General features: G+C 42.2%; 1 protein-coding gene across 5 annotated transcripts in view; it reads right to left on the bottom strand.

The window, feature by feature from the left end:
• Positions 1–205: 205 nt before the first annotated feature.
• The window catches only part of Gtf2a1l (general transcription factor IIA subunit 1 like), a 38,140-nt gene continuing 14,285 nt past the window's right edge, over positions 206–24,060 (bottom strand). For all 5 annotated transcript variants that reach the window (XM_006985793.4, XM_042267618.2, XM_042267616.2 and 2 more), the window contains 6 exons: positions 22,046–22,101; positions 19,493–19,577; positions 16,629–17,218; positions 3,539–3,799; positions 2,801–2,890; positions 206–482 (listed from right to left, as the gene is read on the bottom strand). In XM_006985793.4, the coding sequence (XP_006985855.2) occupies positions 375–482; positions 2,801–2,890; positions 3,539–3,799; positions 16,629–17,218; positions 19,493–19,577; positions 22,046–22,101 (1,190 nt within the window). In that variant the 3' untranslated portion in view covers positions 206–374. The remainder of the gene's footprint in view (positions 483–2,800; positions 2,891–3,538; positions 3,800–16,628; positions 17,219–19,492; positions 19,578–22,045; positions 22,102–24,060) is intronic.

The raw sequence follows: 24,060 nt of genomic DNA, 5'->3' as shown, positions 1-24,060 counted from the left end.
TGGCACTTCACCTCGGAGCTTACTTTTGAATGGATTTTGTTTGCATTTTGAAAAGACATGGGGTATTCGGAGTGTAGGTGGGGCTATGGTGACTTTTCTAATCACTAAATGTGACACCTCATGGTGCTCTCACAACAAGGAGACAATGAAGGAGGCACCAGCCAGAACAGGAAACAAAAGAAATGTAAGGCTGTCGATCTGTATCTGCATTTGAACTATCATTTTATTTCATTAAATTTATTTCATTCCATATAGTGAACAAAAAGTTAATCAACTCTTTGATGGACTACATATAAAATAAAAATGTGGTTCACAGCATACAATATACCAGTCCCACGTAGGTTCACAGAGCTGATGTACTGAGCTTCTAGCATTTACCACTCGGCCTCACCAATGGCTTTTGCAAATACATAGTCTCTCCCTCCAAAGCACATGACACCATCCTTCAAGTAGAATTTCCATCTGTTCTTGCTTCGGTGAATCTGAAGAGAGAAAAATAATCCATACTACATTCGTAAACTAAGAGGTCACTTCCATTCTTTAAAATAGCAAATGGGATTATTCTGACCCTAAATGTAAGACCTCCTCAAGATACTTTACTCATTCTTTGGCAAACATTTGGGTTCCTGTAAGCCAAACTGTAGTGCATTCCTGCTGAGCTCCTGGCCTGGCTCCAGAGAGCAGCACCTAGACCCAATCCTTCCTTTGTTTAGCCACACCTTTTGTTTCTCTCACCTTTTGTTTCTCCTATCACCCTATGTGAATCTTGTCTGAGAGTCAAGGATCAGAGAGTCCCCCAAGAATCAAAGGCCTGTGCAAAACTTGGTTCAGGAAACCCGGAAAACTACGGTACCTGATAAATCAAGTAATTTGCACTTGGCATTTGGTCCCTGGAAGCTCCTTTTAGGTTGCTTTGAAGGTGCTGAAATTAACTGCTAAACTGTAAATAGAGAGTAAATAAAAATGCCCTAGGTGAAGGGATAGGGCTTCAGTCCTTCGAGGTTGGACCCCCCTGCAGCCATGAAAGGCTATATTCATTCTTTAGATGCCTCTGAGTCTTCATTCCACAGATCCCAGTTACATCCACACACTTAGTTACACCAAACACTAGCTTAAGTATTGGAGATATATCAAGTCATTCGTACACCATGAGAACCATCACTCCACATCTAAGTATCAATGATTGGCCCCACAGTCACTAGAGCCAAGTCTGTGGATTGCTCAGGCCCCTTATATAAATGGTTTCGTGTGTTTCATACAACCTACACACATCCTCCTGGAAGATTTACATAATCTCTAGGTTATTTGTAACATCTAATGCTATGCGAATGTTTTTAAATAACAGTAATACTAAATTGTTCAGAAAATAGTGACCAAAACTAAGTCTGCACATGTTCAGGAAACATTTACATTTTTCAAAGGTTTTTGATCTCCTTGGTTGACTCTGCAGAGGAAGCCACAGGTATAGAGGGCTGACTGTAGACATGTTATGTATGTTTTTTTTTTAAAAATCCTGCCTTTGAAGAGTTTACATTTTATTGGAGATGGAGACCAAATCTGATAAATTATCATTTTTTTATCTATATAAAATGTTAGAAGGAATAAGGAGATTTTGTAGAGAAAAGCTTATTTTTGTAGCACTTAAAAGCATTTCCTCTGTCTCCTTTAAGTATATCAAATTATGACTCAAAAACACTATATTAATACCCACTTCATACACACTAGGATGCCAAGGATCTGAATGTCACATGGCAAGCAATAGTAAGGATGTGGGCATCCCAAACAATGCTGGTGAGACTGTCCCGTGCACATACTCCATCCATTTGTGTCTCTGCTTTACATCGGGCTACACTCTGCATGCCTGCCTTCCATCCCTCTCTCCGAGATACAAATCATTCAAGCCCCATTTCAAAGGCTCACATTGCCCGTGAGGGGTTCGTGGAGAATTCTAGCAACAAATGATTTCTTGTATTTCCTTGCTACTTTTAGGTCTTGCTGTCTGCCACACAGCTTAAGGTTTGATTCATGTGTCAGCGGCATTTGCCTTACTTGTCACGCTATTCTAACATCTGACTTGCCTGCCATCTTATCGTGTGTGGTTTTTTTTATCCTGTAAGAAATCGTGTGCTTGAATAAGATTGTCCCCTCCTTAAGACACAGATTATCATTTAGGGGCTGGGGATGCAGCGCGCGCTACATCCTAGGTTCAAGGTTCAATCACCACGGGAGGGGGGGGAGGGAGAACAATGATTATCACTTTCAAGTGTCATTGTCCCATACAGCACAGTGGTAGACCCAAAACACACCCTCAACTTTACAGAATTGGGCTGCAAATAGATCATTTACTGAGACTTAAGCCTTGCTACACAAATGTAAGGACCTGAGTTAGAGACCCAGATCCACATGAAAAGGAGCTGGGCACAGCAGTGCATGCTTATAATCCCAGTGCTGGGGCAGCAAGCATGGGCAGATCAAGGGGACTTGTTGGCTATCCAACCTAGCCTACTTCGTTAGCTCCAGGCTAATGAAAAACCCTGTCTCCCAAAACAAGGTAGAAAGCACACAAGGAACAATAGCAGAGGTTGTCCTCTGGTCTCCATGCACATACACACCCATACACACATGTGCACCCACACAAGTGTGCAAATAATGTACATGCACACACATACAGGACTAAACAGCTGTTCTATGAGTCACTTGACTGCGAACTGGAACTCGCCATCATATTTCATACTATTTTATGTACCTTCCAGTATGAGTTCAATTAATAAACCCCAAGTCCAAAAGGTGAGCACAGTACCTTATCATACTGACAGACAATTACATTATCTGTGTCAAACAGGTCTGGCACGTCCTGCTCACTGACATCATCTCCGGAATTTAGAGGATCCTAAAGATGAAAGATGATCACATTAAGGGATTTCATGATGCTTCAGTTTTTTTTCAAAGATAGAAAGACATAGAAGTAAAGGGACCCGAAGAGACAGAATAGCATTTTTGCTTCAAAGTCAAATAACCTGGCTTTGAATTCCAGCGTGACCACTTAATAATTACATGATCAACCTTGGGCAAATGATCAAAATTCTCTGTATCTCGGTTTTCTCATCTATGAAATGACAAGTCGCAATGAGACCCACAGGACGCTGGGACTGTTAAAGACGGTGACTCATAGAAGGCATTACCACAGGCAGATACCTGAAGGCAGCCGCAAGTGAGAGTCAACAGACCTCACCAACCTAGTCACCACATCCCACTCAAATGCCACCATATTTATTAGAAAGAGGACAAAAACTGTCTCTCCTAAGCCGCCTACTACGTCTACTTAAAAGGAACAAATATGAAGCCAGTTCCTAATCATGTCCCAGCAGGTGAAAGCACAGTTTAAGGTGGGAATGTTAAGGCCCTGCATACAAATCACTGATTTTGAAAGGCTGAAGATGAGATCAATCTTAATTAGAATTGCATTTGGCCATGAAACACACAAAAGCGCAAACCTCATGGTTAACAAACCAAGTCTCGGCTCAGGTGAGCGCCTCACCTCTTCCACGGTGTCTATTTGGTGGTCTTCATTGTCACTGCTGTTGGCTGTGGAATCTTCGTTGGACACGCTGTCAGCTTCTTCCTCCAGCACCTTAAGGTCGCCCGCGTCCGAGATCCCTGGGAACTCATTATCGTCTACGTCTCTTATGCTTCCCATTTCTTCAGTGGAAGAGTTATCACCAGTTCCATCTATTTGAATTATTTCATTAATATCATCATCAGTTACCTGAATATTCAGGTCCCTCTCAGAAGTAGAATTCTGCGAAAAGAAGAGGCGCTGTTGAGTTCTTCAGGTCAAGCAGGGCATTAAAACACTGAATCTGAATGGTCAGTGACTGGCAAACACCCGAGTGGCCATTTAAATGTACCTTTGCCTTCTAAGATCAGTCTCTAAACTTGGAATTCTGGGATATCTTTAGCATTTCTAACAAGAATGATTGTTCGGTTACAAGTTAAGTAAACACACTACCATACACTGGCACCAAATGAGCTGACTGCTTTCACATAATATTTGCCACCATATGTGTGTGTGTGTATGTATGTATGTATGTATGTATGTATATATGTATACCCTTAGATAGCCCGTACCTACTGAATTTTAACTTGATTAAAATGGCAAAGACAGTGACTCGAGAAATTATGCAAATTCCAAAAGACTCTATAGGTCAAAGAAGCTAACACAGAATAGCTCTATTATTTCACTTCACCAGAGGTACCTGTTGTAGAAATGTTCATGGAGATGAAGTAAAATGAGAACTATCAAGGTGTGGGAGGAAGAGAGAGATGGGGTGTGGGGGCAACTGTCTTAGTTAGGGTTTCTATCGATGTGAGGAGACACCATGATCACGGCAACTCTCAGAAGGAAACATTTAATTGGGGCTGACTATAGTTCAGAGGTTTAGTCCATTATCTTCATGGCAGCACACAGGCAGACATGTTGCTGTAGAAAGGTAGCTTGAGAGTTCTTTATCCAGATTGGCAGGTAGTAGGAAGAGAGTGAGTCACTGGGCCTGGCTTGAGCATCTGAAACCTCAAAACCTGCCCCCAGTGACACACTTCCTCGAACAAAGCCAAACCTACTCCAATGAGGCCACACCTCCTAAAAGTGTCACTCCCTATGGGCCTGTGGGGCCATCTTCATTCAGACCACCACAGGCATCATTTAATGCTTCTCTTCAAGATGAGGAAAACCTTCCGGAAATGCATAGTGATGGTGGAAGTAACTTAATTATTAACCCTGGCTATATAGATACCTTTTACTTTCATCATTCTCTCTCCCAAACAGAGCTTACAAGCATCTGGTAAATATTTTATATGCATTTTCAAATTTAAATCTAAGTGTAACATACTGAGATGAGACACTATGGCTTATAAGACCACAAAGGCAGCAAAGAGTGAACCGGGATTGAAACCCAAGCTTGATTACAGAGGGTTTCCCCACCAATGCTGCATATGGACTCTCATTCATCTGTCACTGGTGGGCTAGAGCTCCCTAAAGCTTCAAGTCGGTCATGAGTGGGCTAGAGTTCCCCAAAGCTCCAAGCGTCTTAATAAAAGGAGGTACTTTATGTAACCATAAATACCACAGAATTTACAGCACAATTCTTATGCTTTTTGACAAAATCAGCCCCTTAAGAAACTAATCAAAGTGTGTGTGTGTGTGTGTGTGTGTGTGTGTGTGTGTGTGTGTGTGTGTGTGTGTATTATAAAAAGGGAATATGCATTATGGACAAAACCTCAGATGAAAACACTCAGCCAAGGTCTTTAAATGTTTCTAAGAGACATGTGCCTGATATGAACAGAGTTGTACATTGTAAGTGATTTTTCAAGACTCCTCTCTTTTGTGAAGATGATTAACATAAACATTCATTTTTTTCTCATTAAAAGGACTTTATGTGGATTTAATCATTTATTTTAATGACTAAAAAATAAATTAAAATCATTTAAAAACTAATGGGAGTCCAGATCCGGTGCCAATAGCAGCACTCTAGAGGCTAAGGCAGGAGGATCCTGTGAGTTCAAGGGCACTGTCTCAAACACAAAACCTTGGTAATGAGCGCTAGATTCTGCAGGGCAGCACAAGGCCGTGCTGGCTGTCTGGGAAGCATGGGGACAGGGACACACGTTATTAACACTGGGTCATGTTGGCCCTCAGGACTAGGTGCACAAGGACAGATCAAGGGCACAGAAAAGACAGCTAGCAGACCTCAAAGAGCCTTCACATATCAGCCTAAGAAACTGTTGGAATCTCCCAGATCACTGAAGCTAGGCCCAAGAAGCTTTGTTCTGGTTTGAACAAACATACTTTCTTAGTACTCCTGTATTTGTGGTGGTTCAGGCAACACAATTACACACCTCAATGCATCGTTTTTAAGACACTACTTTAACATAGGAAATATTCAACTTATTTATGAGTGGATGGCTAGCTTCTGGCATGCATATCCATATAAATATTCTCTACAATGAATCCTCACAAAGTCCTCTTTAAAAATAACCTTACATAGAAGATTTAACATTAATAAACATACAAGTAATTAGTTTACATGCAATTAACTTTTATAACATTGGAAACAGACTGCCTTCACAGATGGAATGAAGGTGCATCCCTTATGCAGAAATGAATGGCTATGGTGTGACTGAACTATAAATAAGTCTAAATTACAGAAACAAGATAATGTTTATTCATGGACAAAAAAATGGCCGCTGTCACTTACGATAAAAATGCTAAAAAGAATAGCACTGCCATACTATCAAAGAGCAGAAGCCAAACGAACTATCACATCACAGCTTTGCTTGATTCCATTAAAAAAAATCTGTCCTGGGGTACAGGACGCTGAAGAACAAAAGGCCCTTGGTTGTGTGGAATGTATAAATACATCTCTCTGTGAAAAGAATGATGGCCATCTCCAAGTGCAAATACTATGTACCCGAGTCTCTCCTTGTCTATATAAGATGTCTGACCATCAGTCAAAATCAAAAATAACAGGAAACCAAAAAAAGCAAGAAAGGCCAACTATAGGCAAGAGAGCCAACCAGTGGATTAGGATGCGGATGTCAGAATCAGACTATGATTGACATTGGGCAATCCAGTGGGAAACATGGGCAATGTGAATAATGTGGTCCTTGCATGGAAATTTCCTTGGACATATGGAAATACGAGTCAAGTGGAAATTCTAAAAATAAAAAACATCAGAGTAGAAATTCCACATGAAGGAGTCATCAGTACAATCAATACAGACAAAGGAAAAATCAAACGTATGCAGAAAAAAGAAAAGAAAGAACACAAACAACCAGCAAGGAGTTTAATAACTACACCAGGTATAAATGGTCTAAATGCACCAGTTACAAAGCCATAAGGCTGGACCAACTTAGCAACACTTGATACTATCCTGTGTGTAAGAAACCACTTTAAATATCGTGCAGATCAGTTAAAAGTATCTAAGGCGAGGGCTGCTGAGACAGCTCCATGGGTACAGCAGCTTGCAGCCAAGCCTCACAACCTGAACTTGACCCCTGGGGCCCACAGTGTAGAAGGCGAGAACCTATTCCTACAAGTTGTCCTCTGACCACACATCCATGCTGTGACACATACACACATCACACACAGACACAAAATAATTTAAATGGAAAAGTATTTAAGTATGGAAAGACAACATGTACCATGCAAACACCAATCAATCGAAGTAAAACTAAAATGGTGATATTAGACTCAGAACAAGGAATAGTACAAAACATACATAAGAATATTGTCCAACAATAAGAGTCTTTTGAAGAAGAAAACAACAATCCTAAGTTTTTATCCATGTATCAATACTGTCAATATCACTTCAAAAGTATGTAAATCAAAAACAGCTGGGGATGTAGGTCAGGAGTAGCAGCCATGTTTATTATACACTAAGGCCCTGGGCTCAAGCTACAAGAACAAAAACAAAAATAACTAAAAGAATTAAAAGAAATAGATATGTTCACAGCTGTAATTTCTCTCAGTAAACAACAAAAGCATTTGCAATGATTACTCAGTAACAATGCAGAAGACCTGATAAATGCATGCAATCTATACGACCTAACTGACATGTATAGAATATTCTATCCAAAAATAGCCAAACAGCTTTTTACCAAGAGCACTTGAGGGCTGGAGAAATGACTCACCACTGATTGCCAGCGTCAGGCAGCCTACGACTGCCTCTGCCTCTCAAATGCCAGGGTTAAGGGCATGCGTCTCTCCCCACTGCCTCCCCCAGGCAACTCTCAGCAATCCTTTGCTGAGAAAACTTTGTCCACCTGTAAAGGGCATCTACAGAAAGCCCACAGCCAGCACAGCACTTGCTAACAAGACTCGACATTTTCCCCCTTGGGATCAAGAGCAAACTGCTGGTTCTCTCCACTCTAATTCTGTACCAGAAGTCTTAAAGAGATGAGGAGAAAAAAAAGAAAGAAAACAATGTTGACAAGGAATCAATTAAGCTGTTTCTGTTCACAATGATTATAACTATATAAAACAATTCCAAGGATTATACAGAATTACCTGGTCTTAACAGGTGACAGAATGTAAGATTGGCTTACAAAAATCAATTGTGTGTCCACACAGTAGCAACAAATACTTAACTGAAACTGTGAAGCGGTACATTTGAGGCAGGATGGGAAAAGCAACTGTCTACATTCACTAACATTGTTGCCAGCTTCCAGCATAACACCCAACAGCAGAATGCAGTGGGACAATGTACTGAAAGAGTTTAAAATAGGGAAAGGGTGGAATCCAATCCCCATCCCAACAGAAAACACTGCTGTGGTATCTATAGCTGTTGCCACGCTTCCCTGTCTCCCCTGCATAAACTCTATGCAGTTTACCTGGCATCTTAAACAAGAGGGGAACATTAAAACATTCCCAGATAAAAGGTAAAGGGATCCATCACCACTGGTTCCCCTCGGAGCCCTTTGGGTTGAAATCAAAGGCCACTGTCAGATAGGAACTGGAAAACAATAGGAAGACATTTTCCAGGAAAGGGGAATTGATGATAGCAAATACAGAACTGTAATTTCAGTTCCATTGACTTTTTATTCTTCTCTAAGACTCAAAAGACAAAAGCATAAATCTATGTTAACGTGTCTAACTATGTAAATACAACCTATAACAATAAGGAAAAGCAGAGAATAGCTGAATTATGAAGAAGCAAGCTTTTGTGTGGCTGAATTTGTTGCTGTTGGACTCAGCAACAAATGTGAAGATAGTATATTTAATCCTCCTAATAACCAAAAGCTATAGAAAACAGCTATGGAATATCACACAGTGGGAAAGATAAGGAAATCAAAATGTACTAATACAAGAATGCCAATTAAACAGAAAAGAAGGAATTGAACAAAAACTCAAGGTACACAGAAAACAAGAAACAAAATTGTAAGAGTTAGCCCTTCTCAATCAATAATTACCTTAAACATAAATGAGTTACATTATCTCTCCCAATCCATTTTGGTTTTTTTTTGTTTTTGTTTTTTTGGTTTTTTTTTTGTTTTTGTTTTTTGGTTGTTTTTTTTTTTTTTTTTTTTTTTTTTTCCGAGACAGGGTTTCTCTGTGTAGCTTTGCGCCTTTCCTGGGACTCACTTGGTAGCCCAGGCTGGCCTCGAACTCACAGAGATCCGCCTGGCTCTGCCTCCCGAGTGCTGGGATTAAAGGCATGCGCCACCACCGCCCGGCCATTTTGGGTTGTTCTAACAAAATACCTCAGCCTGAGAAATCTATAAAGAGGTTATCCATGATTATGGGACTCCAAAAGGAGCCAACACTGGTTAGGGTCTGGTGAAGATGTCACAAGCATAGGGAACCACAATGGAAGGACCAGAGGGAGAAGTGACCAGAAACAGAGCCAAGCCAATGTTTTTTCACACCTGAAGTTCATGGAGACACTCTTTGAGCCATCCCATTCTAGGAGCTCAGCATGAATCTACCCTGATGGTGAACCGTGGTTCCGGCTGATTTCACCTCCTTCCCTTTTCAAAAGCTCCTACAACCTCAGCTCCACCTTTCTGGAGAATGAACCAGCGGGAGCAGATTCTGTCCAAATTATTTCGCAAACAAAACCCACAGACTGCAGACTGGATTGGAAAGGGCAGAATTCAGCCATCTGCTGTCTACACGATCCTAACTGAAAAATCTAAGAACATGCATGGGTTGACAAATGAAAGGACAGAAAAATAAATGCCACACAGTAGCAGTCAAAGGAGCTGCAGTGCCTGTGTCACTGTCAAAAGGAAAAAAAGAAAGGAAAGAGAAAAGAAAGGAAGAAAACAGGCTTTAAGATAAAAAACAGTTACAGGCCGGGCGGTGGTGGCACACGCCTTTAATCCCAGCACTCGGGAGGCAGAGCCAGGCGGATCTTTGTGAGTTCGAGGCCAGCCTGAGCTACCAAGTGAGTTCCAGGAAAAGGTGCAAAGCTACACAGAGAAACCCTGTCTCGAAAAAAAAAAAAAACTGTTGCAGAAAGAAAAAAGAGAAGGAAGGAGGGAGGGATGGAAAGAAAAACATAGAATCCTAAAAGATCATCTCATCAACAAAATTATAATTAGAAACGTCACCAATGTCAAAGCCACATACACGACAAACACTGAAACAATGGAAGGCAGAGACAATACTAGAACAGGAAGCGACCTTAACACCGCACTTCCGGGTGTATACAGATAGAAATTCAATGACATAATAGTGAATGTAACGATATAATCAATAGGACTTAGGAAACTCTTCTTCTAATTCATTTTCTCTCAGTGTTATAAACACCATGAACAAAAGCAACTCGGAGGAGGGAAAAGTTTATTGGGTTTAACACTTACAAGTCATGGTCCGTCACTGAGGAAAGTCAGGGCGGGAGCCAGATAGGAGCAGAGACCGGAAAGGTGAGCACAACTGCTTCCTGGCTTACTCCCCCTTATACAGCCCAGGCCCACCTGTCTAGGGATGGCACCGCCCACAGTGGGCTCACCCCGCCTACATCAGCTCGTGATAAGAAGCTGCCCCACACACATCCCAGCAGGTCAATGGAGGCAATTCTTCAACTGTGGTTCCTCTTCCAAGGTAACTCTAGTGTGTGTCAAGTGGACAATAACTAACCCTCACAGACACACAAAGGAACTCTCTATCCAACAAAAGCAGGATATATTTTCTCAGATCACAATAACAATTACTAAGATTAATTATTTTAGGATGCAAGACAAATTCAGAAAAAAATCATACTAAAGCATCTTTTATGATGATACTAGAAATAATTGTGAATAAAGTTACTAAAACAAAGAATTTAGAATAAATATTAGACATCCATAACTAGAACATGGTAGCATGAAGAAAACTAGAAAATCTATAAATATGTATCAATTAAACATCATATCTTCAAACCCAATGGTTTAAAAAAGAAATTACAAGATCTTAAGGTCTTAAATGAAAGGACAGTTTAGTATGGAGCACATACTCGTAAGCCCAGCACCCAGCAGGCTGAGGCAAGAGGATTGTCAGTTCAAGGTCAGCCTGAGCTCTCAATAAATAAGTAATAAAATTTAAAATGAAGGGCACATAACACACATTCCAAAGCTTATAGGTCCTGGAAGGGAATTTTAAAGTTGTAAATACTTACATTTGAAAGACCAATCTCAAATTAACAACCTAACCTAACACCTTACAGGATGGCAGTGGTAGTGGGGATCCAAGGTTTTCAGAAGTACTAATAAACAGAAATAAGACAAAAAATGGGGAAAGATGAAAGAAAAATCACTAAAATCGAAGGTTGGTTCTACAGACAGATCAATGAAGTCGATGCCTCTTTATCTAGACTGAAGAAAAGGAAAAAGAAGAGTCAGAGGCCCCAAGTCCTAAGTAAAACAAGCGACATCACTACTGACCTTACAGACACAAAGAGCCTTCAGAGAACCCAAAGGACACAACTCCACCAACAAAATGAGAACTCTGGGGGAGCTGGGGAGGTGGCTCAGCAGGTAAAAGCATATGCTGCTCTTCTCAGTCCCCACACCCACATTGGGCAGCTCACAGACACCTGTAACTCCAAGGGACCTGACACCTTCTTCTGGCCTCTACTGGTGCCTGCAGTCATGTGCACAGACACATACATACACATACACAATATTAAAAATCGATCTCTAAAGAAAATGGAAAAGTAGATGAAATAGACAAGTCCCTGGAGACCCAGCCCTACCAAGACTGAGTCATGAAGAAATAGTCACTCTGAACAGACTGTGGTTGTGGTTCTCTGTGTGCATATCTGTCGAGTCAACACAGTCCAAGAGAAATCCCAGAGGCTGGGTTTCAGGTTTTTGTTGTTTTGTTTTGTTTTCAGTTAAGAAGCTGATTATCACATTTATATGGAAATGCAGAGGAATTAGAAAAGCCAAAATGATTTTGAAAAAGAACAAATTTGAAGGACTCTTCTTCTTTAAAGGCCCAGCTTACTTTAAAGCCACTACAATAAAAACAATGCCACACTGGTGGAAAGCAAATAGGCATGGATCGTGTAGGGGAGAGAAATAAACCTACACAGGATGACTGTGTTGAAGATGAACCGTCCAATAAAGCCACATGCTTTACACGGGGCTTCTCTGATGTTTACTCATGGCCCCTTTAATAATAGAGAAATATTTATCCAGCCCCAGCTATACAAATTCCAAAACTAGGAAACCACCCAAACCCCCTACTGGTGACCTAGGGTACAGGGCTACATGCAAAAGCATAGGGTAATCTCAAGCATCCCGCCAAAGCTGCACTCTGCACAGCCCCAGTTGATTGTCATTCTGGAAAAGGCCACTCCTGCTGAAGGGAAACCGGTCCAGTGAAGGACTTTGGGGACTGGGGCCGAGGGAAGGCACCGACTACCAATGCACAAAGGGAGTCCTAGGAGTAAGGCAAAGGTTCTCCAGCACGGCTGTACTTCCTTCCTATAACAGCCTGTGTTTGTCCAAGTCCACACCATACACCAAGAGAGGTGACTTTTAGTATATTTAGATTACACCTCAATGAATCTGACTTTTGGAAAGGGAGTTACTCAGTCAGTCCTAGTCCTGAATCACGTGCCAAATGTGCCTTTCACTTTAACAGCAAAAAGCAAACCTTACGTTACAAATATCTCTTGTACAAAATGGACTGAAGTCCCTACAGGACTTGTTAAATGAGCTAGCAGCTTCCTAAGGACTATGGCAAATTCCAGGACTGGCTGGGGAGCTGGCTCGGTGGGTCAGAGCACGGGCTGCTACCGAGTCCAGATCCTCAGCATCCTTCTGAAAGCCAGGTGTGGCTGCTGAAGCCTGGAAGCCCAGGTTGAGAGGAGGCAGCAGATCACTGGGTAGCCAGCTAGCTGGAAAACCCTAAGCTCCCAGTTCAGTGAGGCCCTGTTTGAAGGAGACAGGCAGAGAGCGGCAGAGAAGAACAGTTTTCCCGTGACTGTGTGCAACATCCATACCACCCTCTTCTCCCTCCCCAGTCTCTCCCTTCCCCTGAATTTCTTCACCTCTCTCCCCCTCCCCTTTTCTCTCCCTGTCCCTTCCTCCCTACCCTTCTCTCCAGGACTTTTCCAATTGAATTAAAATAAGACCCTGTTTTTCTTAAACTAGGGAAGCTCTTTTGACTCAGAGGGAGAAGCAGTATTATAAACTCAAATTTCTAATAACTTCAATAGACTTCAGAAGCAAACATTGGAAAGTTCACATAGATGCTCGCTCTGACATCCTTCTGGCTGGACAACCAAAGGAGCCAATAATGTTCAACAGCATTCATAGTGAATGGGGAAGGACCATGCACAGGGAGATTCAAGTATTTCACATGGCCAACCACCCACCAACAAATCCTCCAGAAGAAATGTTATGAAGCGGCTGTCGTTCCCTCCCCAAAAGAGCAAACAGTTCCCCAGACAGGGGCTTCAGTGCTGTTCTTTAGAAAACTGAAGAAAAAAAAACCCTGCAGAAAGGAGAATATAACACTTTGTCTACATTTTTGATATATGCATTGAAAAAAAAAACCCAATAATTCAAAAGCGTGGCTTGAAAGTCTTTGAGCTTTATGTCAGCAGAGGAGAGTTCTGGAATTACTGGCTTTGGCCCAGCAGTAATACAGACCACATGCTGAAACCCACAGCATGGGCCCTCTACAGAAGCAGAGACACCCTGTCTTGTGGAGGGAGCATCCTCGGACGCTCCACTGGTGTGCAGGGTCTCAAACTCTGCCAAGTACTGTTACAAAGTTGTCAGTCTCCAGCTTGAAAAGAAAAAGGGGCTCACAGCATTGGAATTGTTTAATGATGTCAATGTGTGAATGGAAATTAAAATTGGATGCCAGCTGCCCTCAAAGCAACTGGTATTTTTACCCTGTTGAATGTTAAAGGAATGTCAGCGCCGGTTCTTCCATGAATCCTGTGTGAATGTGGAAAATGTCAGCAGTTCTGCTGCAAGGCGATGTAATGAGGCAGGGTGGCTGCCTCAGCCTTTCTTCTGTACAGCAAACCAGCTGCTCAGTGGCCAAGATCTTCTACTGCAGGAGGTGTCTAAAGTGTGTGTGGGTTTTGTGGCTAGGTAGTACAATAAGCAAATAAAATAAGATTCCTTAGGATAAAGCTTTGCCCAATCCAGCTTCCAATCATTACAATTTAAGACATAACTATGTTATTCCAGCGGCGGGTAAGACAGAACTTCAAAATACAGGGTAATAAACACAAAGCATAAGAAACCTAAATTATAACTCAACAACCTCTCGCACCCCATCTTCAACCTAAATTATGTACAATCCAGTTGTTCACAGGGCAGGACCAAGCTTCTCTTATTCTTAACAGAAGCTGAATCTAGATCAACCACAATATGGTGACAGCAGCTACACATTCGCAGGCTGTGGCAATGGCTCCCTGTGCCACACTACCCCCGTCTGCCAGGTGTGCCGTTCAGACTCCTTGTCACTGTGACAGGTACCTGAGAGAAATAATTTAGAAGAATTTACCTCGTCTCATGGTTTCAGGGCTCTGAGTTCACTGGTTTGGGCCTCCAATGAAGGAGACCTTCATAGCAATAGAGCATGCTTTGGAGGAGGCTGCTCACCATAGCAGCCAGGAAGCCAAGAATATCCATACTTCTGGGCTTTCTCCTTCCTCCTATATTCCATCTGGACACCTGGCCTATTAGATATTTCCAGTCATATGCCGAAACATGAAAACACTCTCATCGACACACACAGAAAGGTACTTCAACAATCGCCTAAATGTTTTTCAATCCAACCAAGTTGACCATGAAAACCAACCTAATTACATCAAAACTAACCAATACATCATGGAATATCTTAGTATATTTGATGAGTTTAAAAAATGTTCAAACAGTTCAAATAAATATTCCCTATTAGATGGGGTTTATAGAGAGATTTAGAAACTGTCCCGTGTCTGTGACATGGCTTAGCAGGGGAAAACATTACTAGCCTAATAGCCTGAGATAGATCCCCAGAACCCATACAGAAAGTCAGAGGCAGTGGTGCACATCTGTAACTCCTATGGCAATATAAAATGATTGCTGCACCCATCATCCTCCATCACTGCACCCATCATCCTCCATCACTGCACCCATCATCCTCTATCACTGTACCCATCATCCTCCATCACTGTACTCATCATCCTCCATCACTGTACTCATCATCCTCCATCACTGTACCCATCATCCTCCATCACTCTACCCCATCATCCTCCATCACTCTACCCCATCATCCTCCATCACTGTACCTATCATCCTCCATCACTCTACCCCATCATCCTCCATCACTGTACTCATCATCCTCCATCACTGTACCCATCATCCTCCATCACTGTACTCATCATCCTCCATCACTGTACCCATCATCCTCCATCACTCTACCCCATCATCCTCCATCACTGTACCTATCATCCTCCATCACTCTACCCCATCATCCTCCATCACTGTACCCATCATCCTCCATCACTGTACCCATCATCCTCCATCACTCTACCCCATCATCCTCCATCACTGTACCCATCATCCTCCATCACTGTACCCATCATCCTCCATCACTGTACCTATCATCCTCCATCACTGTACCCATCATCCTCCATCACTCTACCCCATCATCCTCCATCACTGTACCCCATCATCCTCCATCACTGTACTCATCATCCTCCATCACTGTACCCATCATCCTCCATCACTGTACCCCATCATCCTCCATCACTGTACCCATCATCCTCCATCACTGTACCCCATCATCCTCCATCGCCGTACCCATCATCCTCCATCACTGTACCCATCATCCTCCATCACTGTACCCATCATCCTCCATCACTGTACCCCATCATCCTCCATCACTGTACCCATCATCCTCCATCACTGTACCCATCATCCTCCATCACTGTACCCATCATCCTCCATTGCCGTACCCATCATCCTCCATCACTCTGCCCCATCTTCCTCCCACCCTTGAAGGGGTAGAGGATGAGGTTACAGCTCAGTGCTTGCCTAGCATCTGCCAGGCCCCGGGTGAGATCTCAGTAACATAAGAGACAGAGAGAGAAGAAAGGAGAAGGAAGCACCAGAGGAGGGGAAGAAGAGAGAAAGGAAAATAGGGAAAGGGGGAGAACAAGGAGAAAAGGCAGAGAAAAGGAAAGAAGAAAGAAACTGTAAATATTCCGAAGATACAATGTCAGGTGGTACTTAACTGTCCACTCTACAGACTGCGAGCTGTGCTAGGGGATGAGTACTCTATTATCTGAGCATGACGTTTCATTTTCTATATAACACTAAACTGGATAAATGGAATTAGCTGTAAGAGTTTATGTTTGTAAAGAGAAAAAATATTGCCTTTGATTTAATAATACATTATTCTTTAAGAATTTCATATAATTTATTTTTATCATACTCACCTCCCACTTCTTCCCTTAAGTCAAACTGACTTTTGAAACTTACCATGACACTATGAAAAAATAGAAACAATTTTCTATGGGAAAAACAAAACATACATAATTCTCATTCGTCTTCCACCTCAAGAGAACAACCTGGAATATCTAACCACAGGCTACCGTCTACTTCCTACTACCAAGAAGATGAACACAGAACTCTACCGTCTCTGATGCAGGGAGGTTGCCAGGCTCCTCTGTTTTCCTCAGTTCCTTTAGGGAGTCACATCCAAACATCCTGTCTTTAAGGCCATGAAGCTGGGTGTCGAGCATGTGGTGATGGAGAGCACCCTGAGGGCCCTGGGGGAAAGGACCACCATGCAGGTTCTGAGTCATGTTTGCTGAGGCACCCAGCACCGGCTCCAGGCTAGACTCTGTTAGGGTGACATGAGGCAGAAACCCCACACCTGGAAGGTTGATGTACGGAGAGCTTTCCTGTGGCCTCAACAAAGCTTCCGGCACAGCCTTATGCTCGTTTCCAGGGAGACCACGCCTATCGGTGGTTGCATTTTCCAAGTGTTTCCTCTCTACTGGAGTGGAATGCAGAATGGCAGGCTGTAGCAGCACAGGTTCCATTCGGTGCGACTTCTCGGGAGCTGCTGGGAGAGAGCAGGGGTGCAATGGCGGAACGCTGGTCTGTATGAGTGAAGGCTGCCCCAGCTGCTGGAGGACTTGCTGAAATGGGTGCTGGAGAATATCTGTTCTTCCAGAAGTCTGTGTCACCATGACTGGTACATTAACTTTGTAAAGGTGACCTTAAAAAGGAGGAGGAAAAGGTAAGTATAATGCGATTCTCTTTCAGTTGTGTGTGTGGTGTGTGTGTGGTGTCTACAGGTGTGCTCACAGACACCAGAGAAGGACATCGGTGTCCCATGCTGTCACCCTCCGCCTCATTCCTAAGGCAGGAGCTAGGCTGGTAACCAGGAAGTCCCAATGGTCCTCCTGTCTTTGTTCTGTGCGGCACCAGCTTTTTTCCTAAGTGATGGGATTTGAACTCAGGTCCTTTAGTTTGCTGTGTGAGCGCTCTTACCCACTGCCATCTCCTCAGCCCAGTCTAAGAAAATTCTAATTTATTTCAATGAATAAATTGATATATGAATAAATTAATAGTGAATGTCTCTAGAAATTATTTTAAGGTATTTTGTGTTTTCTGCAATAAATATTCATTACTTTTTAAAATACCCTTTTTTAAACTCTAGCCTTTCCCCTCCTATTTTTAACTGACATAATTTGGTCATACAGGCCACCAATATTTAATCCACGAGTCTCTTCTACTGGAAAAATGGATGTTATTGACGCACAACAGAATTTTAACAAGCAGTCATGGAAAATGCATTGCATGTACTTAAGATTTGCATGACACAAAGCCTCTTCTCTCTCCTTCCTTTACACTAACACTCAGAAGGAAGCTATATTTTAGCAGTGAATTAGAAACGTAAACTTCACAGCAACCCAAATAAGTCTGCACATTTTTCAAACCAAGAGAAGGTCCTGAAAGCCTGTCCTTTCTACTAAGCCATGAACTGTGGAGTAAGAAAGGAAGCAGGAGTCGGGCAGCCTTGGTTAGTACTACAAAACAGAGGTGCATGCTGTCTTAGTCGGGGTTTCTAGTGCTGTGATGGAACACCGTGACCAAAAGGCAAGGTTGGGAAGGAAAGGGTTTACCCGGCTTTTACTTCAGCAGTGCTGGTTATCATTGAAGGAAGTCAGGACAGGAACTCAAACAGGGCAGGATCCCAGAGACAGAAGCTGATGCAGAGGCCATGGAGGGGAGCTGCTTACTGGCTTGCTTCCCCTGGCTTGCTCACCTTCTTATAGAACCCAGGACCAGCAGCCAAGGGATGGCACCACCCACAATTGCTGGGCCTCCCCCATTGATCACTAAATGAGGAAACAAAACGCCTTACAGCTGGATCTCAAGGAGGCATTTCCTCAGCTGAGACTCCTTCCTCTGATGACTCTAGCTTGTGTCAATTTGACATAAAACCAGCCAGTGCACACGCTTTCACTTCATATTTGCTAAAACTGAGATGAATGGGTCAGCAAGCTGTCTCAGAAGGTGCCGTCCCCAGGACTTTCGTGGTGGAGGGGAAGAAGCAGCTGTCACAGGTTTCCTCTGCCCTCCGTGTACACACATCTCCACCCCCACAGACACACAAATAAATTAAACATAACTCTAAATTTTCGTGTTAATTTTTTAAGATTTATTTTATGTGCCAGGAGGTGGTGGCGCACGCCTTTAATCCCAGCACTTGGGAGGCAGAGCCAGGCGGATCTCTGTGAGTTTGAGGCCAGCCTGGGCTGCCAAGTTGAGTTCCAGGAAAGGCTCCAAAGCTACACAGAGAAACCCTGTCTCGGAAAAAAAGAAAAAAAAAAGATTTATTTTATGTGTATGAGTGTTTGGCTGCATGCGTCCGTCCGTCCGTCCGTCCGTGTGTGTGTGTGTGTGTGTGTGTGTGTGTGTGTGTGTGTGTGTGTGTGTGTACCATGTGCATACAGTACTCATGGAAGTCAGAAGAGGGCATCAGATTCCCCTGGACCTGAAGTTATGGAGGGCTCTGAACTACCAGGTGGATGCTGGGACTTGGACCCAGGTCCTCTGGAAGAACAAGTACTCTTTACCACTGAGCCATCTCTCCAGCCCCTAATTTAATGTTTTTAATGAAAAATGATAAAAATAAGCTAGCTAATTTGAATTGAATTTGAATACATAATAAGTCTCTAATTCCTAAGAAAGAGAACTGGGAATGAGCCATAGGACAGGTCCAGCTCAATGTCTTCTGCGCTGCATTTCTTTCCTAACAATCACAACTGCTATTTATTTTCTACTTTAGAAATTTTATTAGAGGCTCCTATCACCTCTAACATACAGTTTACTAAAACTCGGGAAATCTTTCAGGAAGTGGAGGGAGGCTGTGAAGGTTGATACAATCAAACTACATGAGAAATTCTCAAAGAACAAATACTTGTTAAAAGATCACATCACTTAATGTCCATGCTAAAATGAATGTCCTTAGAATAGCTCTCACCAGAGGCGGTCTGCAGGGTCACACCCGCGGGGACGTGGATCGGATAGCCGGGAAAGGCAAAGTTCGCACCACAGCTGGAGGTATTCTAGACATAACAAGCGTTTATTAGGAAGTTATAAAAAGATCCAAACCATATATTTTATCACACTATCACAGGGACTCAAAAGTATGATTCTCTAGAACACCATAGTTTGACTACACTTAACATTTAAGGCTGGACTGGGCAGGTAGCTCAGCGGTTAAGAGCACTGGCTGTTCTTCCAGAGGACCCAGGTCCTCTGATCACTAATTGCTTAGTCCTCAGGAAGTCTCATAGCATTAGTGATTGCAGCTATCATAATCCTGGCACCCACATGGCAGCTCACAACTGTAACTCCAGTTCCAGGGGATAGGACACCCTCACACAGACAAATGTGCACATAAAAAATAAATAAACATTTAAGGCTAATTTCTCTGACTAAACAGCATGTCAACATTTGATTCAAATCATTCCATCAAGAGGAATTCCATTGCAATAGTTAGCCACAGGCCAATAAATCATAACGACTAGACTGGACACCATTCCATAACACTGGCCCCATGCACAGCTCTGCCTGAACCTCGGATTCTCAAGAGGCCAAATGTAAGAGTCATAACTGTTTGCAAGGATCTTCCAGTCTAAATTGATCTTTAGCTGCATTTTAAAGTAAGATATAATAGTGCATCTATAATGTATAATTTTATATGATTAAACCTAAGGTTTTTAAAATCCACTAAATGGAGACAAAGAAACATTTTTGTCTATCAGATCTGCAAAAATGTAAGAGGTAAGAGTGAACTGAAGTTCCTGAAAATGCCAGATCACTGTTAATAATTCTGCAAACTGATTGGCTGGTTAGAACTTCATCATCGTAGAGAGTTGGAATGTTTCAGATTGAGAGCCAAAATTATCTTGGAATTTGTTTAGTCCCCATAACAGCCATGTATCATCCACCTATGTATCTGATCTAACATCCTTACTGACAGTTTGAACCTCTGGAATCTATAAGAAGGCACTAACTTCCCCAGCCCAGAAGCCAAGAGTGTCTTCAAACACCTCTAAAATCTACCACAGAGATGTCACTTTTTTGCTATAATCTGACTGCCTGATGTCCTTATCATGTATTTACTAGATACACTGACTGAATCTTTGTCCTGTGATTATCAAAGGTCATATAAACATTTCTGTGATAAGTACATCATTCATAGCAGTCTGAACCTGTGTGCTTAGGCTATGGTCACTCTCTCCCCTTAAACAAGAGCTGAGTTCTACTTTGGCATAAGCAACATGCAGTGTTGCTGAGGGTGTGGTGAAAATTTGCTTTTCTCAGACGACTGTTTCTATAGAATGCACGCTGACTGGGACAACTCTTTGGAAGGACAATTTTGCAAATACCAAAATGAAAGACATGCATGACCACTGTCTCAGAAATTCAACCTCTAGGAATTTACCTGATTATCTCACAAACAGACATGTGCAAATATAACCAATAAAATTCTATTTTAGAAAATAGAAAATGCTCATCAACAAAATATTGCTTAACTACTATGGCAGGTCTTAATTTACTAGCAAAGAGAGTTGTATATTATAGTAAAGGAGAGTACCATGGGAAGAAAGGAGGGAAAAAGGAAACAGGGAAGGAGGAAGGGATGGAAGTGGGGATAAGATCACAGAAACAGTGAAGAGCGATTCTACTGTGTATCTAAAAGATAATATAGTATTCAGGAAATAACTTAGTGGTTCCATTTTAAACAATTACAACGATTATCTGTGGGGAATAGGCTCTTTCAAGATTTGCTTTATGAATTTGTTTTTATTTTTTACAGAATAGTATTTTTATAATCAAGGAAAAAGATATTTCCATAAATCTTAAAGACTGAGACATCCCACTGGTCTCTCATCAAAATAAAGCCATTCTCAAGAAGACCCTCATGGGAATGTTATCTTAATGAATAAGGCAAATGGCTGCCCGCTAAGACTCACACCCTGGAAAGACAGCGTGAAATAGTTCATGGATTATGACCATCAGTGCCGTGGAAGAGAAGGAAATGTGGAAGTGTACCTGTCTATCTAAAAGCTACTCGGTTTTCTATACATACAAATAATTTTATTTCTTGCCTCCAAGGCCTAAAGAAGGAAAATAATTCTACTTCACCCAAGTAAAAACAAATAAAAAAGCAAAATATTCTACTCAAACACAATGGAAAACTATCAGATAACTACTCTTGAAGGAAAGAAAATTGGGAAAAAATAATCTCCTTCAGAGGTACCAGGTACGTACTTAACACAGCACATTAAATCCCCCCACACTGTAGTTCCAGGAATGTCCTAAGCTCAGTGAGCGGGAGCACTCTGGGAGAGCAGGGTACGGGGACACTCATTCACTCACTCATTCACTCCTGAGGTTTCCAAGGCATAGAGACCTCTGCCGACCCCTCTGGCTTTCCACCTCTCCTCCCACTCAAGCTGAGGGCTGTCAACTCCGTCTGTGCTCCACCGTCTGCCAGCCCTCAGTGAAGGGACAAGCTACATACCAGGTCTTCTGGTGTAAAACTCGGGAGAGGTCTACCAGCGGGGACCAGCAACGACGCTGCATGGAGAACAAAATGGGGCACAGCCATTAGAACTTACCTCTTTACACGGCCACATGTAGACTGTTTCATCTTTAATATGTATTTACTGAAATTAATTTGTCTTGCACTATAGTCTGATCACAGTCAATTGTAAATTATTTCTTAAACATATTCTCAATGGATCACGTTAGACCAAGCTAGATTCTAAACATAATGGTTCCATGTGAGGGGGAAAGTATTAAACTATATTTTTCCTAGCAACTTTAAAGACGTTACAACTAAATTACTTTAAGTTATCAAAGCCAAAGATCTCATTAAAATAAAACAGACTGTACTTCAGAAATCCATAATGAAACACTCAGATTGCCTTTGGTAGTCAGGGAAGCTCTAACTCTCCATGACAACTTTTCACTGGGGAAAGAATAATATTAGAACATTGATGAGAGATGATACTATCGATAAAAAGCACATAAGCTGGGACAAACACCAACAATAAATAAAGAAAATGTGGTGACTGAGTGGAGGGATGTCTCAGTGGTTAAGAGCATGGACTGCTCTCCCCTCAGACCCGAGTTCTCTTCTTACACCCCATCGGGCTCACCTGTAACTCCAACTCCACAGGGAGTTGATACTTCGTATCTCTGTGGGCACCTGCACTCATGTGCACGTACACACTCATGTACAGACGTGGAAGCATAATTAAAAAATACATTTTTAAAAGAAAATGTGGTTCACATACACAATGGAATTTTAAAAGAAAAATGAAATCATGACATTTGCAAGAAAATGCTTAGAGCTGAAAGTCCTCATGTGACACACAGTCACTCAGAACAGCAGACAGCTCATGATTTCTATCACGTGAAACCTGGATTTAAAATCGGTGGATGTGCGCTCGCACGCCTGTGAGACGTATGTCTGTGTGATGGCGCGAGGGAGGACCATGACTGAGGAGGGAGAGATCTTCACGGGGGAAGGGGGAAGAGAGGGGAATAGAATATGTGACATGACTGTGGTGAGGGACAGGGAACCAGCAGAGAATGACAGGTGGGTGGGTGCAGGAGAGGACAGAGGGGGAGGAGCCAATCACATCAAAGGCTAATGACACACATGCAGAAAATGCCGTAATAAAGCTCGCTACTTTTGCATGCTAATTTAAAAAAAATTTCTAAAAACAATGCCATTTTTGCCATTTTAACGAAAGCAGGTTTTTAGCATGCTTATGCAGCCATGTATGTAGTGAGTGTGTTGTTAATTATGGCTTTTTCACACACTGCACTAAGGAACATTGCCCTGGGTCTGTTTTTTGACGCTAGAATGGCTCCATCACACACAACAAAAAGCTCAATAGAGCGCTGTTTTCAGAGCTAACCATCCTCCCCACGTTAAGCAGAAGTGAGGCTGTGGGCTGACAGCTAATGAAGCACACAATTATTTTTATCTTCCACTCATCTATGGCTCTGGTTATTAGCAGGCATTCTGCTAGAAAAGCCAAAGGAAGAACTGGAGTGTCAGGAACTCAGTGGTATTAGTCATGATTAGCTGGAGTGAGCAAAGCAGATGCCACTCCAGCTTAAGCCTGCTCTTGAACATATAAAACTCTTCTTCAGCATCTGAAACGTGAGAAAAACCAGCAGTGACCCTTCTCTCCTAAGTCCCCTTGTGATAAATCCTAAAGGACAATTCTCCATATTTAAGGGGCTCAAACAAAGCTATAAGGGAACTGCTAACACTTCTTCAGAGACCTCAGAATCAAAGCCAGAACTGACGGACCTGGGAAGTTCCAGGCACCTCCCCCACACTTAATTTTAATATGAGGTTCACAAGTTCTATCTCTACGTTAAACTTGCCTGAAAATTTAAAATATTCAACCTCGTTTCATAACCAAGTAACTTTTCATTAAATATGTATCTTAAATGAAGTTTTATAATTTCAGATTCCATAGATGTATTCTAGGAACATTAAACTCAAAACAGTAC

Source organism: Peromyscus maniculatus, chromosome 22 (assembly GCF_049852395.1).
Source record: "Peromyscus maniculatus bairdii isolate BWxNUB_F1_BW_parent chromosome 22, HU_Pman_BW_mat_3.1, whole genome shotgun sequence".
NCBI classification, from domain to species: domain Eukaryota; kingdom Metazoa; phylum Chordata; class Mammalia; order Rodentia; family Cricetidae; genus Peromyscus; species Peromyscus maniculatus.
Note: the sequence above shows the minus strand (reverse complement) of the source record. Positions and strands in the feature narration are given on the sequence as shown.